At 41.0% G+C, this 17715-nt stretch overlaps 1 protein-coding gene across 1 annotated transcript in view; it reads left to right on the top strand.

Moving 5' to 3' along the window:
* Positions 1 to 17715, top strand: part of NDRG1 (N-myc downstream regulated 1) — a 40681-nt gene that overhangs the window by 13394 nt on the left and 9572 nt on the right. The window contains exons 2-8 of the mRNA XM_059867379.1: positions 242 to 320; positions 2961 to 2996; positions 10297 to 10402; positions 11828 to 11948; positions 14676 to 14738; positions 16323 to 16383; positions 16841 to 16927. Coding sequence (XP_059723362.1) covers positions 258 to 320; positions 2961 to 2996; positions 10297 to 10402; positions 11828 to 11948; positions 14676 to 14738; positions 16323 to 16383; positions 16841 to 16927 — 537 coding nt within the window. The 5' untranslated portion in view covers positions 242 to 257. The remainder of the gene's footprint in view (positions 1 to 241; positions 321 to 2960; positions 2997 to 10296; positions 10403 to 11827; positions 11949 to 14675; positions 14739 to 16322; positions 16384 to 16840; positions 16928 to 17715) is intronic.

The following is a 17715-nucleotide window of genomic DNA, read 5'->3' as shown; positions in this document are numbered from 1 at the left end:
CAAACTTCTGTTTGATCTTGCAGCCTTAGTATTTCTTTAATCTCATATTGTGCTGGAGTGTGTATATAAATAAACCAGGGAGGCATTTTACAAGAGATTTATAATCTTCTAGCAGAGGTCTTTTAAACTATAAACCTGAAAGAGTGGGTCATTGTGGGGGCTGGGTGGAGCAGGATCTTTACTTGTTCCTGTATTTAATCTTTGATGCAAGCTGAGAACAAATCTCTTTTCCTCTTTGCAGATATCAGCTACTGACCATGTCAACAGAGTTCCAGGATGCTCACCTTGCAGAGGTGAAACCTCTGGTGGAGAAGGAGGAGGTAGTTAATCTAAAGCTTTTTAGAGCTTCTGTGTTTTCTGTCAGGCCTGCCTTTGGAACTGCACATGTGTTCTTAGATTGTTTTGAACACATTGTATGGAAGAAGACAAGAAAAACTGGAGATGGAATAAGAATAGTTCATTGGGTTGTTTTTTTTAAAATAATGCAAAACTGACCCTAATTATTTGTTCTCGTTTGGTTTTGTTCTTTTAATATGATAGTGACACTTTTTTTATTCTCTGAATAATGACAGCTCTGTGTGTCTTTAGCTGTACCAAATGATGCCAATTGGGCAGTCTCCTGTACATGCCTCTACAGCTACACATTTCTCAGTGTAAAGACAGACTTTTCTCTGTCAGCTGCCTCTCACAGAGAGAGCCTTTACACTTCCTTTGGGCACAGCTGAGTGCAGAGGTAGAGCTGAGCCCCTTCTTGTCCTGAGTGCACTGAGCCATGAGTTACATCCAGCTGGGTGTGTGCAACCCACAGCCTGTTATGGCCACTGGAGTTGCAGCACAGAAACATCCTAGCCTTTTTTTTTTTCTCTTGTTGTACTACTTTCCAGTCTTTATTGGACTTTTTTTTTAAAAAAAAAAAACAACCCTATCAACAACATCTGGATTCAGTGGCTGACTCTTTAGTGGTAGCCATGCTCTGTGCTTTGGTAGGTTCATGGCAAAAAATTCACTGTAATATGTGAAGAAACATCTCAATGTTTTCTTGAAACAAAACTAAGATTTTTATCTTGTTCCCAATGACATTTTTTCTTGACAATCATGTATATAAATGTGCTGGGTTTTTTCTGGTCTTATACACTAGAATTCATTGCTCTATCTGCTGCTTTCTTTTTTATTCTCTCCCTCTTTTATGTAAACACTTCAGAAAATAATTTCCACTTGTGACTGCAGTGAAATGGCTAGAGAAACTTTAAACACAGCTCCTTTGCCAAGGACATTGCATGAAAGCAGAGCTTGTTTGGATACCACTGAATGCAGTGCTCAAACTTTTCAGAAACTAAGACCCTTTTTTAATGCTCATATTGTTCAGAACTACCAAGGCAAAGAAGATTCTAAGCAGAAGTCCTGTTGGTACTGGAATCTCTTTGCTTCAAAGTTCAGAAATATCTTAAAATACTGATTAACTTCCTGGGTTTTGGTACCTCATAGGCCAAAAGTTGGAATCTTTACAAGGAGCCCTATATGCTTTTGTTCATGATGTTGCCTTAAACTTTGTCTGCATGGGGGAAATTAGGACAGAGTTTGATTTCCTCTGTGGCCATTTTAACATAGATGAAGGATGTTAATGTGTTTTGAGAAAGTGGAAAAAGTTGCCCTGAAGGATGGTCAGCACAGAGAGATGAACAGGGGAGCTGGTTTTGAGTGGGTTATTGGGTGAGGCTCTCTGTCTGGCTTGTTGTGCTTGGGCTCCTGCTGCAGCCAAGTCTTTGTTCCTGAGCAATGATCACCCTTATTTCATATGCTGTTGGTACAGGTGCCAAATACACTTATTCCTTTCAGCCCTGGGTCCCATGGGAGCAACAGTGGCTGAAATGTTTTGTTTAAAAGATCATGAGACCAACAATACAGTGAGAGTAAAACACAGCATATTGTCTAAAGCTAAGGCTGTGCAAAATTATTTCTGCTCAGTCAGATCTTAGGTAGTTGTTTACATGTCCAAGACTGTCCCTAATTGCCCAAAAGTCACAACTGAGAATTACAAGTTGTACTGCAGTGCATGAGGGTCCCTAAGAAAGCACCTATGGCAATTCTGACATCTGTCCTTACTTTACCTGGGCTTCTGAGGCTGAGTGACCTCCTTGCCAGGATTCTAAGCCTTCCTTTTTATCTCAATTTTATTTTTCAAGCTTTGGCCTTTTGCACTTTGCAGCATAAAGTGTTTGCTTGGCTGCTCTTCCTTCTGTTTTATTTCCCTCCAGTGGAAATAAGTTTGACTTCTTTCTTCTCCCTTAAAAAAGGAGGTCACTAGAAGACATTTCCTCCTTTGAAGCTATAAGCCTTGTAGGCTGTTGGAGGTGTGGAGGTTGTCACCTCACTCCTTTCCTGGTGGAGACCCTTGAAAGGTGCAGGAGATTGTCAGTGGCAGCTATGGCAGGTGACAGGGTGGAATGGACCTCTCTGTGTCCAGCCAGCTTCTCAAACACTGCAAAGACTAATTTTTGGCTGGAATAAAACCCTTCCCACCTTCCACATCACGTAACCAAGTCCCAGTAATGACTGCCTGACTGAGCTCCAAGTGTTCAGTGCATTCTTGAAGTGGGACTTCCCACCCTAGGCAGGACTGAGGCTGTTGGCTGTCCCATGGCTACAATAAGTGATGCAAAAAGTTCAGTTTTACTGCTCCTTGTGAGTGTATTGCTCAGATTTAACAATAACTGAGGATGCACCAGCTTTTGGCCTTCATTTTGCTGGTCTGTAATCTAGTATTTCACTGCTTTCATTTCTCGATGAAGATTGGTGGGTTTAAAAGCTCTCGGGTGCATTTTGATGCTTGTCAGAAGAGCTTTCATTGAATGGACAGAGAGAGCTCTCAGCTGCAGAACTGGGGGGCTTGAACACATGTCCAAGCACAGATTTCCATAGCTGCAAGTTACTTCCATTAATGCTTTCAAATCTCTTCACAGGCTATCACTCGCCTCCTTCCAGACTTCGATGTTCAGGCAAGTAAAACCATTATTTCCTTCCTCTTTTTTTTTCCTTTCTTGCCTTCTTTTCTTTTTTTTTTTTTTTTTTTTTTTTTGCTTGAGGGGAGATTGAATTGACACTTGAGAAAACAGCAAGATGTGACTAGAGGGGACTGCTTGCTTGCCAGGAATGCTGTTACTGTGGGAGAGGGGTCTGAATGGGGCTGTGCTGTAGCCATGTGAAGGGGACCATGGGGGGCCTTTTCAGCCTAGAGCTGAGAAAGATTCAGTCAAAGGGGATGGCTGGTTTGCAAGCAGTTCTGTTCTTGCTGGGAGAATGAGAATCTTCAGTAGTGGTGGTGAAAACAATATATTCCCCTCCCACATGAACACACACTTCCCCCCATTAATTTGCTTTCATTAGCAGTGTGTGTGCATTTCCTCAGAGGAAATGTTCCTCTGAGTGCATCCCATTATGTTGTTGAAATTTTCCAAAATATTCCTGGAGCCTGTGGGGTGGTGGAAGGTGCTAAGCAATCGGTATTGTCAGTAAGAGGAGTGATGGTATTTCTCTATTTTTATTTAGAGACATACAAGTTTATAGCACAGCACTAGGTCACATGGAGGACCTTTGCTCTCCCTGAGCTTCACACTTTTGACAGATGACTTTGCCCCTCCCCTAGCTCCCCTTATTTTATTGCCATTTGGGCTTTTGACTGAGAAGTTTGTCCTTGCTGATTTTTAGCTGAGACTAAGAAGTTGCATGGCTGCAGGAGCCAGGCTGGAATGAGCTGGGATGGAGATCAGGGAGGGTGTACCTGCCCTGGTGATCAGTGTGAGTGGTGGTTTCCCACTGCTGAGGATTGTGTACTGGGAACAGAGGCTCTCTGGGTGTCTCATTTTTATCAAGGTGTGTAGAAATGGAAGCAGAGTGTGCAGAACCAGGGAAAGCTATTAAATTGTTCTAGTCTCTGTTCAGGTCCTTGAAGGAAATAGCCCTTCTCTACTTTATTACACGTTGTGCTTTATTAGCATCTGTCTATATATTTCTATTCAATGTTGTGCCAGTTGCTCTAAAAATACAGCCCAAATTTGAGACTTTTCCTTGGAAACCAAGTGAGACAGCTGTCTTGGACTTTTTTTTCATCTTTCAATGGTTCTTACTTCTACAGCAAAGCTGTAGTTTACACTAATCCTGCATCTTACCCCTATTTTTTTTTTTTTTCTAATGAAAACTACTGCCTGAGGTCTTGATAAATGTAAGTTAAGATTGTCACCACACAGCTTCCTGCAGGGCTGTGCACAGCATGGGAGGAGCTTTCTGTTTGGTTCTGGATTGATCACTTGGTCTAAATAAATTGAATCCCAGATTAAGTCTGCTAACAGGAATACTACAGTCTTTTGATTAAGAATCCAGAAGTGACCCATATTTCATTTCTATTCTTGGAATAAATTGCTTGGTTTGTAAACCATGTATATATATAGATTGTTTTAACTTGCAAGATCAAATTCTCTAAGCCTTTTTGCTTTTTTTCCTCCATGTTTTGGATTAACTATCACTAATCCAGAGCAGTGGTTCTTGTCATTTAGCTCTGTTCTGCCAGCTCTTACTTTTTTTTAATGATCAATCTTTGTTAAGAGTTTAATCTTTAGTTGTTCTAGTTCAGGAAAAATGTGGAATAAGTCTCAATGCATTTTGTTAAAAATTGTGACTGCAAAGGAGGCTTTGCTTTGGTCCTTAAAGTCACAAGTGCCCTCCCTGTGTTTCTTTAAGTTCTTTTGTGGTTGATTTGTGGGAAAAGTGGTTTGGAACAGCTATGAGAGATTTGATTGCTTAGTTCATTAGAGAAATTCCTGTGTGGCCTAGAGGACCCAGGTCACTCAGGACTGAGGCTGAAGCTCTTAGGGAGCAATCTCTCCAATGAACTACTTGGGAAGAGGATGGACCTGCCCAGGGGAGGAAGTTTTTGGTGCTTGGCAGAATGGAGCTTCTTATTTAATACCTGTGTATGGATGTGGGTGTCCACCATATCCACTGCGAGTTCCTCCATCCTTCTGGGAGCAAGTTAGGCTGTGTTCAGTTAATGACTTTGTTTCTGCCACTAGTGAAAAGAACTGTCTGTGACGTGTTTTCCTTCCAAGAGTAAATTTGACCTAGTTACTCAGATTTGGGAAAAAATAGATTCTTACTTCACATGCAGTTCTAGACAGACTGGAGTTAAAAACAACTTTCCATTTTTAGAGTAAGCCACTGTATAATGGTATATTGCCCTTCTGAAAGCACATGTTGCAAGACCCGTGTGGTTATTCTCTGGGAAAAAATCTTTGGTGTTATCAGGGGATGGCCAAGACAAGAGATGAAAGAACTGGCAGTTCTGAGCTGCCTCCAGACAGCAATTTGTCTGTTATGATGTCTGTGGCACCCACCTGAAAATTGAAGTAAAGGTCTCCTGTATCTCAAGCAGGGAATGTTCCTGGCCAAACCTGTTTTGGGATAATTGATGATAAATGGTGCAGGGCAGTGTGCCCTGGGTGACTTTGTGGTCTTCATGCCAAGCACGTTTGAATTGCATTTCCAGTTGGATGTGTGTGTGTAGTCTGTAGCTTTGGAGCCAATGGAGCCCTGGCTCCTCCTCACTGTGCATATTCATATTCATCCTCCCAGCTCTGTTTCAGTCCATTGGGACTCTGCTTTCTCAGTCACTCAGCAGAACTTGGAGCAGTGTGGCAGCTGCAGAGATGAGTTTGTCCCTTGCACTTGTGGCCATCTGTATCAATAGGCAGGAAAGATCTGTTTCAGCTTTACTTCTTCCTCCTCCTGCCTGTTGATGGAGAAGGGAAGAGCTGCAGGGGAGATGAATCAGCTGGAGCAGCTGGCAGGAGGAGTGGGATTCCCAGGTTTGGGGTGTTGCAGTGTGCTGTGTGGATTTCCTCATCCTTTGGGACGCTGAAGGAAACAGAGGGGGTTGGCTGTGCTTTGCATCACCAGAGTGAGAGCAGAGCAGGGTGACCCCTGCTAATCAGACTAGGAAGGATCCCTGGGCAGAGCTGTCGCAATGACCTGCGTCAGTTCCTGCTGCAAAGTTTTTGTTCTTGGCTTCCACCTTAGCAGGGTCACTTACATTTACTTCTGAAGTCATCATCCTTATTAATGTACCTGACTCCCATCCTGATTGTGGGGAACCTTTTTATTAATACTGCTAATTCAGAATAGAAATGTTAACTAATAAAAAAAAAAAGGAAATGTGGGCAATGAGGTTTTAGGAAAAAAACAAGCATAAGATGAATTGAAATTCTATTTTAGAGTAAAAAAAATCTATTGAGAAAATGCTAAAGAACTTCAGGGCAAAGGGGGTTTGAAATTCAACTTTGAAATAGCCCATGAAAATCTCAAATAATTTTAATCTCCAAGAAACTGAAAAAGTGAAAAAATAGCTTATGCAGGTATTACTATAATAAAGTTCTTAAGTAATACGAATTTAAAATATACTATCTCCTAGAACTTTCAAAGCTATTTAAATCTTCTTTAAAAGCTCCAAAGCTTTTCCCTCAGTCCTAAGGCAAGAGAAGGGACGTGTATTTAACAGTCATAATATCATGAATTAAAATAAAAGCATGAGATTGTAATTGAGGATTAAGTATATTTGAAAGCTTTAAAATAATCTTGATGGAATGCAGTATTTTACTTAAAATATAAAACATGATGTATTTAGCAAAATGTGCAGTATGCATGTGCAGTTTTCCTTTTTAGATATCTGAGATTTTTTGGTCATGTATTCCATACTTCAGAAAACAGCTTGTTCATAAACATGTTTCTCAATCCATGTCTTACTTACCCATGGTAGAGGGGATGGAATAAATGAGCCCTCCTGTGTGATAACAAATTTTCTTCCCCTTCAAACCTCATGAAAAAATAAAAAGGTCACTTGAAGCAAAAATAAAATCTATTTTAGGATCTACCAGCTCCTCCAAACTGAGGCAGCCTCCCTTAAATTGCACATAATGAAAGTATTTGCATGTGTGTGTTTGGTGCACTGAGATAAGACTGCACCTCTGTTAAAGTGAGAGATGTGAACAGATGGTGTGTTTGTCTTTATCCTTCTATCGGATTAGTGTACCTTGGATTTTTTTTCCAAGATAGTGTTTTAATACAAATCAGTTGGTGAAGAGCCTCTTACTATAATGTTGATGTTGATTGGGATGTGCTGCCATCTGTTTTCAGTGCTCTGCATTTTGAAAACATCCATCCCTACATCACGTAGACAAATCTCTTGATCTTTAATAGGATCAATAGGGATGTGAAGTTGTTGATGTCACCAAACAAACTGTTTTGAATTGATTTGTTTTTTAGAACCCTGTGTGCATTTCTCATTAAGAATTTGTGCTACAGGAAAGCAGCACAACCCTATTGAATTAGGGGAGTCTCACTGTGCCCATAATGAATAATTGAGCCAATTGTTAAACTGACTGTTTTGTGCCACTTATTGGGAGCGTGGTCACCTGTTGTCTCTGAACTATTTTTAGTTGACACTGAGTTTGAACTAGATCCAGGTTTCCAGTTCCGGTAGAGTTCTCTGTGGTGGCCAGTGGGATGTGCAGGTTCAAGGGTTTGGTCTTATCTACCATGAACAGACTTTCATGCATGAAGGAGGATGATCCTGAATCTTGAAGATGCTCCCTGCAAAGAAAACAGGTCCTGGATTTTAACTGTTGTTACTTGAAAGCTCTAGCAATAGAATCTGATTATATGAAATGCCTATTAGTCTCTAACTGAGGAGAAAATAATTTCAATATTTCACACTCAGCAGGAGGTGTGTTACACAATAATGCTTACTTTCATTACAGTGCTGAGGTTGCCAAATTATTTTTTTTAACTAGCTAAGCGTAAGAGAGTAGAATGTGGAAAATATTAATTGCCATCATTATTAATTTCATGTATTATTAATTCTATATACTGGCACTGCAAATCTGTTTAGGAGTATTGTATAATGACAGTACCCAAATATATATTAATAATATAGAATGTTATTGGGGCCCTGAGCAATCTGATTTAGTGGGTGGCATTCCTGCCCACAGCAGGGAGCTGGAATTAGATGATTTTAACATCCCCTCCAGCCCAAGCCTTTCTATAATTTTATTTTAATAGTGTATGTTAATGACTTAGCCAATGTATAATGTACAATACCATATTTTTCCACCAAAAGCTGAACATGGTGACATTAGTGTGGTGATGTAGGAATCCTTTAAACTAAATGTTGCTTATCTACTTGGAAATACTAGATATCAAACATTTAAAAGGCCTTAGTTTTTTTGTTCAGAGTCATTGTGACTTACACTAATTTCTCAGTCTTTTGCATTTACTGGAGACTTTAATCCTGTCTTTTAGGAAAGAACTCAATTCTGATTCAATTTAGCATAAGTTTGGGTTGTTTCGGCATTTCAGGTAACAAAACATTGAATGAAGCTAAACTTTTAAAAATTTGATGGAAACAGCAACAGGAAAGACTGTGCTAAATCCCAGGTTAGAAATTTGGCACTTTGTACATTGTGTGGCAAGGACTTAGTTCATCTTTGATGTCTGACCTCTGAGTACATTCTTCCCCTGGTCAAACCTGGTTCAAATCCTATTTAAGGGTGACATCCTCGTGATTTAGTCTGTTTTGGTTTCCCCAGCTGGGCATGATGGGAGTCATAAGCCTCTGTAGGAGAGCAGCTTGTCTATATAACCCAGTTCCCTGCTGGGGCAAAATAAAAACCTGCCACCCATCCTCTGTGTGACACGCAGGATTTGTCACCCTGTTTTGCCTAAGGATGGTCCTAGATGTGGAAGATACAGCTTACCTGATAACTAATGCAGTGAGTATGCAGAGGAATGAGTCTCTAAGGAGACAGAGAATCTGAAAATTAGTTTTGGAGTGTAGTTCAGACAGCAGCAATACTTAACTTGTCCTGTGTGCAAGGGGGGATAGATCTTGATTCACTGCCTCAGTTGTAACTTAAAACTGATGTAATTAAAAGGAAAATAGATGAAATGTAGAATGGTGTTGCCTAGAATCTTTATTTGCAACAAAATGTGAGTGCATTCCTCGTACCAAATTAAGGAGCTGAGATTTAGATTGAGTTTTTACTTCAGGTGATGGAAGGTAATCAAACCTTTTAAAAAGGTTTTTGCAGAGGCTGTACACCTCTGATTTCTACAGCATAATTTTTGATAGATTTGAATTTAACTTGGACTTTGCCTCTGAGTGTTACTGCATGGAACAAGTCAAACAAGCCCTGCAGCAGCAGCAGGCACTGCACTGAATGCCATGGATCCTGTGCTGTAAATAAAGGATTCTGGGGAGATGCAAAGACTGGCTGCTGCCTATATAATTCCTTGATTGTTATGTGAGTGTAACCATACTGTAAAGAAGTGTCAGAAATAACTGTCGGTTTGTGATTCCTTTGATATGTGTTGGCAAAATACCAAATTGTTTATACCCATGTGAAGTTCAAGTGGAAAAGAAACAAAAAACTGTTCCATCTTTTGTGTAACTCACATTTAGAGATTCAAAAGATGGGGTGCTCATGGGGACTTTGGTTTGTTAATGAAGGTGTCCTTGGCTTTTAGATCAGTAAGTAGTATGAACTCCTGTTATGCCAGATAAGAGCAGTTTACCTTTTAATGTTTTTTCCTGGTAAGCATCAGAATGATGTTGTGGTTATTTTGTTCTATTAGCAGACTTTACACAGTTGGGTTTATGCTGAGGTCTGTACATCACAAGCCATAAAACAAACACATGTGGCTGCTGATTTTATTGGGGAAGACTACTGCAATCACAAGGCCTCACTGTGTAATAAATCCTTATGGCAGATAAGCATGTACAAGCTGCTTAGTGCTGCTTTCTTTGGGGAATAGTGGTCATTTTCTCAGCTAGAGTTCTTTTCCTAGAAATCAGAAATATTTTATCACGGTGACTTGTACTTTTGCGAATGTTGAGGGGAATAGTTGTAAGCTCTTGGTATTCTAGGTGTCATTACAGCAAAACTGCTTTCTTTGTTTTCTTATTCTGCCTTTTAATGTGGTTAAAAACTGTTAAACTGTTCCCTCAGCATCTGGTTAGAGCTAGCAGTTTGAGTGCTTCTGTAATTGTCTGCAGACTGGAGGAGGTGACATCAAATGTAAAATGTCAGCACAGAGCCCCACCATGGGGCAGAACAGGGGGTGTCAGGGTGGGATTGCAGAGCAGACCCCGGCACGGGGCAGGACCTGTGCTCGTGGTCCATCAGGCTCTGCTGCAGCAGCCGTGCAGGAGCACTTGGACAACCCCTGAGAGATTGTTGCTGTCCTTGGCAGGAGCAGGATGTGGAGACTGTGCACGGCTCCGTGCGGGTCACCATGTGCGGCACTCCGCGGGGGAACCGCCCGGCCATCCTCACCTACCACGACATCGGCCTGAACCGTAAGTGGGCTCTGCATCTACAGCTCCAGGACAGCACTGCCAGAGCCAGAGCTGGGAAAGCAGCAGGGCTTAGGAAACCCTCCCCAGGTCCTTGCTTCTTTGTAGGCCTTGGAAGCTGTTAGATGGCACCCAACTCTTACACCAAGTGTAATTCTCAGATTAGTTTTTTATCCTTGCTCAGTAAATAATTGGAATACTTCAGTTAAAGGGGTGAAAGATCTCTGGTAGTTCGCAGTGACTGTGTATGAATGCTGTAAAAAATCTCAAGGGGAGGCCAATGGTGTATTGCCAACAGGAAAAAGAGCTCTGCTGGGGCTTTGGGTCCTGTCTGATAAGCAGCCTTGTGCTGCTTGGGGTTTTATGAGTTATGTGTCAAGGTAGTATGAAATGAGTGCTGGCTTTGCTTCCTTAGCCAGCATTAGGAAAAAAAACTTCAAGTGCCTTTTATCTTATCTGTCATATGATGAGTTAATAGCCAGACCTGCTCTAGTTTGTTCTTTTGTCAGTTCTATTTGTTGCACACAGTTCATGGTTTCTTAATCAGTTATCAATATTTAAAAACACCTGCTGATCTTTATGGGCTGGCTATTGCAATGGGGTGAATATTACTATAAGACCAAAAAAAAAAAAAAAAAAAAAAAGGCTTACTTGCCTGTGTTTCCTGGAAGTGTCTTTAATTTTGATTTTCAGTGAATCAGCACAGAGAAAATCTGTCACTTAAATTTAAATTACACCTTTTCCTTTCCAAAGTTGTTCTGGACTTGCATATTCTTCTAAAGTTGTTTGGAGCTGAAATTATTTTATATTCTGCCCAGATTTTGCATGTGTGTTTTGTGAGGACATTCAGAAACACAAGAGTATTGAACCATTTTCTAGGCATCTCAAAGATGGTACTTTCCACACCAGAAGGAAAATATGCTAATCCTCTCCCTGTATTAATATTGGTTAAAAATCAGAAATCAGATCACCTCAAGCCTTGGAGCCTACAGCACTGAATATCCCAAAAAGATGCTTTTGTCTTGAGCTGCAGGGCTCAAGATGTTTAACTTGTACTTTTGCCCAGATATTACAAGTCACAATCTTAGCCTTGAATATTTTTTCTCTCCATTTGTCTTGACACAATTAAAGAAAAAAAAAGGAAATTGACAAGGAAATGGATCATTTAATCTAAGACAAAACCTGGGATAAATACCCTTGGCTAAATTTTGTTAGTGTTTTAACTTTGCATAAGGAATATTTTTTGAGGAATTAGGTGTACCAAGTAAATACTTCTAGTAGGTACAAAAATAAGATGGAAAACTGTATCTGACCTGATTGATTCAACTTTGCATTAACCTGTAGATTAGATTAATAAATTATTTCTGTAGCTGCAAATTTAGCATTTCCTTTAGCGTAATTATTTCATATCTTCTTTTCCTTCCCAAGATAAAACTTGTTTCAATCCTCTCTTCAACTTCGAGGACATGCAGGAAATCACCCAGCACTTTGCAGTCTGCCACGTGGATGCACCTGGTCAGCAGGATGGAGCACCCTCTTTCCAGGCTGGGTGAGTTGTCAGGGAGACAGCCCACGCTTTCATAGTTACCCTCTTTTGGAAAAAAGCCTTGAGCTGCAGTTTCATTAAAAAGTACTTGCACCAAGCATGGTAGTTGGCTTTTGATCTTAAATCCTGACACTGTTTCTGAAGTACTGGAGTTTTGGGAGCTCTGTTTTGTTGTGCCAATTCACAGTTGACTTGGTGGCTGCAATTCTGTGTTTTAGCTCTGCTAACTAGACTGCTTGTAAAGCAGTTCCTTGACAGATATCTACATCTTGTCAATTTAAATTTAAATATTAAGCTCGCTTGTTTTGTAATGACATCCTGAATATAAATACTAAAGGAAAACTAAATGATTGCTATAAAGAAGACAGGCATTAAATTCTACATCACCTCCCATGTAAATCTGTGGACTTTATGAAGTGGCAGCATGGTAGATGTTAAGTTGATAACCCAGCTAAAAATGCAAGTTGCTGGGTAGTGACAGGGTGATGACCCCCACAGAAGGTTTTAGAGAGCTCTGTACTCCTGACTGTGCCATGTGTGATGCTGTAACTCTTGGAAACCTTGTGGGCCATGAGCACTGCCATTGCCAAAATGCTTTACCTGTTTAGGGCAAGTGAGACAGGTTTACCTTGAGATGCCCCTTGGACAAGAACCAGCTTGGCTGAGGAAGGGAGCAGCCAACATGCCAGGGGAGGGAACAAGGCAAGGAGCAGTTGTTCTGTAAGAACCATGTACTAAGGAGCTTATAAGTACCCTTATTGCAGGAGCCAGTCTATTTCCCTGCTTAATATTTAAGCTGGTCTGATGCTGCTGTTGGCTGCAATGGCCCAGTTGTCTGTCAGAGCAGCCTACAAAGCTATTTCAGTCACCCTGTCTTTGCATTTGTTTAAATCATGAGCTTTTAAGTGCCTTAGCCCTCATGTCCTGAGAGAGTGTTAACACTTGTGAGTTGGCAGCTGCAGAGGGCAACCATCATGGTCTGGGGCTGGCAAAGACTTGATATAGTCATGGTGGTCATGTAAGAAGCTGTATTATCTCTACCTGCCCTTCAACTGGGAGACTTTTAGTCTCAAATTAAGTCATAGAATCATAGAATCAGAACCACCAAACGGTTTGGAAGGGAAACTTGCAGGTTACTTAGTCCAGTGCCTGTGCAGTGAGCAGGGACAACTTGATCAGGTTGCTCAGAGCCCTGTCCAACCTGATCAGGAATGTTTGCAGGGATGGGGCACCCACCACCTCTCTGGGCAACATGCCTCAGGGTTTACCACCCTCGTTGTAAAAAAACTTCTTCCTTAGCTTATAGCTGTGCTGTGAGGCTCTGACGAAGGAGGAAGGATGAGGAGGACTCCATGGATATCAGAAGGCTCATCAATTACACTATATTATTCTATACCTTATTATTATTATTATTACTCTTTTATTACACTATATTATTCTATACATCTAAAACTGAACCTGCCATGCACTTGACCCCGCACACAACTCTCACACTGCACAGAATCTCGTGACTGTCACCCAACAGTCCCCACACACACACTCTTGGCCCTGACAGGCTAAGGAAACAAAACACCTCACTTTGGGTAAACAATCCCCATATTGCATTCTACTTTGGCACAAACACAGGCACAGCAAATGATAAGAATTGTGTTTTCTTTCTCTGATGTTCAGAGAATGTGAAACCCAGAAATATTCTTGGGAAGAATTGTGCCTTGCTTTTCTCTGTGGAGAGAAATGTGGGGCTACATTAGTTCTAATTTACCCTAATCTACCCTCTTTTAGTTTAAAACCATTACCTCTTTTCCTATCACAACTGGCCCTGCTGAAAAGTTTGTCCTCCTCTTTCTTATAGGTCTCCTTTAAGTACTGAAAAGCTGCAACAAAGTCTCCCAGACCAAAGCTGTTGCAGTGACACCACCTTTTGTCATGTTAAGGTTTAATTTCCCAAAAAGAATATCTAAAAAAATAAAATGTTTTGCAGTCCTTGGTGGCTTTTGTTTGGTTATATTTTAGAGACTAAACTGGAGAATAATTAGGTATAACAGAGATTTAAATACATCCTAGGCAGATGTTTTCTGGCTCTACTCCGGATAGATTTTTTTTTTCCACATGCTTCTCAGTTGAGATTTTGCTCAGAATCTCCTTCTCTCAAAGTTTTATTTCTGATTTAAGAAGACCAGGAGCAGCTGTTTTTATTGAGCCTTCTTCATCAGCTTCATAGCCTTTCTTATGCCTTCATTTTCCTCATCAATATTAACGAAAAGCTGTTCTCATTTTTCCTATGGTTATGTTTGTGTCCCTAAAAACATGCATGTAAATTTTTTTGCCAAATATCTAAACATCATTTCTGTAGTCTCTGATTATGCAATACTGGGAAAATTTTGTGGTGGACTAGAAATACAAACATAGTGAATGTGGTTGGAAACTCATCTCTTGTTCAAACTTCTTCATAAGTTCTAAGTGTAAACGTTCCTTGGGAAAGATTCATTGTAGTCTGTTTTGTTCTTAGACATCTATTGTCTTGTAACATATAGAATCTATCTATAGATTATGCTCATATTTCTGCAAAATTACTTGTGCTTGCTCCTGATTTAAATCAGCTCATTCATTCAGTGAACTCATGATGACCACATTTGCTACTAGCCCCACAGGGATCACTGTGTCTCTACACATGCCAGTGTGCTCTGCTGGATGTGCTGTAGTAACTCCTCAAAAACATGCTTGTTGTAGGTATGTGTATCCCTCCATGGATCAGCTGGCTGAAATGATTCCTGGAATCCTGAAACAGTTTGGGTGAGTGCAGAATTGTTTACTTATTTTTCTCATTCTCTCTATGTGGCTCACTGAAAGAGCAGGCATTTGTCTTAACTTGGCTGTCTGGCATTTTGTTTGCTAGAAATACACTTGTGGTTCTTTTGGATGCCTCTGTTATAGATGGGTTGCTTTTGCCTTGGTTTCTGAAAGAGCTTATTTTTTGGCCCTTTTTTAAATGTCTGGTTATTTTTAAACAGGAAGCAACTTAGGAGAAATCCCATGAGCCTAATTTAGGGGCTTCCTTCTATATTCTCTGTGCATAGCCCTCACAGGGGCAGGGCACAGACAATCTGTTCTTCCCACTGTAACAACCCACGTTTTCCTGTGTGGCTAAGCAGGAAAAAAACCAAAAACGCTGTCCCATCTGAAGACATTTACTGTTTTGTTTCTGTGGCTTGAGTGTTCTAGGGGGTCAGTCTGACCTCCCTGAGCATCTTGTACAGCCAAATGCAGATGCCAGGTCACCAGTGTTAAAAGACCTAGTGGCAATGTTCCTGGGTTGTCTACCTGCACCACATTTGGGGATTTGTCCTCCCTTGAAGCTCAGCTTTAGCAGGAGCTGTGGCTGAAAAGGTTCCTTTTCTCTGGAGCTCCTGGTACACAGTGGAGAGGGCAGGTAGACACCTCCAAGGGGTTTTTAGAACAAGCAGAGGAAACTTGGCATTCGGGGTTAGGCAGCTTTGGAAAACACATCCTGGGAACACCACCTCCCCAGTTTAGACATTGCAGTTAGGAGCAGCTCTTACAGTACTGTGGGCCAGGTCACCTCACTGCCTCCTTAGGGGGTGTGTATTTTTTGAACTGCCTAATGTCAGACACAGCATTGCCAGTTCTGTTGCACTGCTCAAAAAGTGTGACCAATAACATCAGTACCTTGGAAATCAATGAAACTGGAGTGTGTTTAGAAAGTCTTGATTTAATATTGCTAATGAGAATTAAAACTATCCTCAGGTATTTTCCTAAAAGCATCGAATGACCTGTTTTTCTCAGTGGTTTTGTCTCGCCTTCCCTCCCATGTATTTTCTACGACCTTGAAGGTGATGCTTTAAATCTGATTTCAGTTAATGCAAATATTTGGTTTGTCTCTGCCCTGTTTGGTTATGAAGTTTAAACTTCATCACCCCAGTGACTGGATAGCAGGAGATATTTCCCTGCCAGCCTCCTGTTAGAGAGGAACCAGTGCCCCAGTTGGATAGCTGTGATGGGGAAGGCAGGGGGACCCTGGGGAGGGGGGAGCCTTGTATTTAGGCTGCAGGTTTCAGGTCTGTATCTAATAAGTTTTTCTGGCAGAGACTAATCATTTCTCCCCGGAATCAGAACAATGCTGTGGTTGCTCAGTATATTTACTTGAAGATAAGTGAGGATAGCTGCTGCCCTGCAATGCAGGAGGACCAGGGTCCTGCAAATATCACTGGGGCCACTGACATTGCTGGGGTCCACAGCCTGCTGAAGCTGAGCCCTCCCTTCTGCAGATACACTGGCATGTGAAAGAGGAAGGCTACTGGTGTAGCTTTATTTTCAGCACCCTTCCTCATTTGTCTCTTCTGTTTTATTGCTGTGCAGGCTGAAGACTATCATAGGAATGGGAACTGGAGCTGGTGCCTACATTTTGACCAGATTTGCTGTAAGTTTTGTGGAACTTCCCTAAAGCCTCGAGCCTGATTTCCCTTACATATTGTTGTTCCCATAGTGTGCATGGAGAATTCCTGTTCTGCTGTGCCCAGTTAAGTATGCAAGCCAAGCTTTTAAGTGAAATACCACAGTCTGCAGGATAGCTAATCCAGAAGACCTAGATTTTCCATTTTAAGGCCTGGGCTCTACCCAGTTAATTTGCAGAAGGTTTTTATAATGGGAGTTCTCTATTTAAACTGAGGGTGGAGAAAAAGTTAAATCCTAATGTTCTCCAGCTGCTCAGTTGAATTGCTTTAATTTTTTTTTCCCCCATACATATGCTTCTTTTCTGCAAGATAAAACTAGACCTACCACTTTCTTCCCCATGACATAATTTGCTAATTTAAATTTTTTGCTGACTGTCAAGCTGCAAAGGATATCTGACAAATCTTAGATCTTCTCTTTTGCAGTTAAATCATGCAGAGATGGTGGAAGGATTAGTTCTCATTAATGTAAACCCTTGTGCTGAAGGTTGGATGGACTGGGCAGCAACTAAGGTAACCATCTTTAAGTTAGAAAAATAAATCTTACTGCAAGCCTGTGGGGCATGGGGAGTTTGGCCATCTTTTATGTTAGGCATGACTGCAGATACTAAACATCCTGGGCTAATTCCTTTTGGGTTTACTCTTCTGTTTGCAAAAAAACTTCCTAGGGGGCTAGTGATAAAAATAAATCCTTTGAGAAAACAGATACATATGGCACAATGGAGATACTGGGAAAATTCCTAACAGCTCCTAACTGCTGGGGAGAACAGTTTACCTGGACATGGTAGCTTTGGAAACATCTTTCAAGAAAACATCAGTAATGTAGCATTCAGTGCTTTCTTGTCCATGGCTTTGTTTATCAACACAGCCCCCAAAATATCAAGTAGAACACAGAAAAATGTCCAGAACAGCATCCTCCATGTTTCAATAATCTGTGAGGCTTAGATGCCAAAAGGACTCAGAAAAGAGCATTGGCTACAGATGGTTTGTACAACCAGAAGATGCTGGCATAAAACAAACTCCTAGGAGAAACCTGCAGAGCCAGGATGTAACATTCTTTCAAGGCTTAGTTATTAAATATATTCCCATATCAAACTTATCAAAATGAAGTGATAGACAAACTTATTTAAATGAAATGAGGTAACTTTTCTGTGCTGAAATGAACCTCCTGACCCATTTTGATTCTCACCCAACACCTCAGTGCATTAAATTCTTCTATATCTATGCCTCTGCCTTCTACCTCTCAAGGGGAATATTGCTCACCTCAAGAGCACAGCAGGTGCCTCATGTTCTTGTGTCCT

Source organism: Haemorhous mexicanus, chromosome 1 (assembly GCF_027477595.1).
Source record: "Haemorhous mexicanus isolate bHaeMex1 chromosome 1, bHaeMex1.pri, whole genome shotgun sequence".
Lineage (NCBI taxonomy): Eukaryota > Metazoa > Chordata > Aves > Passeriformes > Fringillidae > Haemorhous > Haemorhous mexicanus.
Note: the sequence above shows the minus strand (reverse complement) of the source record. Positions and strands in the feature narration are given on the sequence as shown.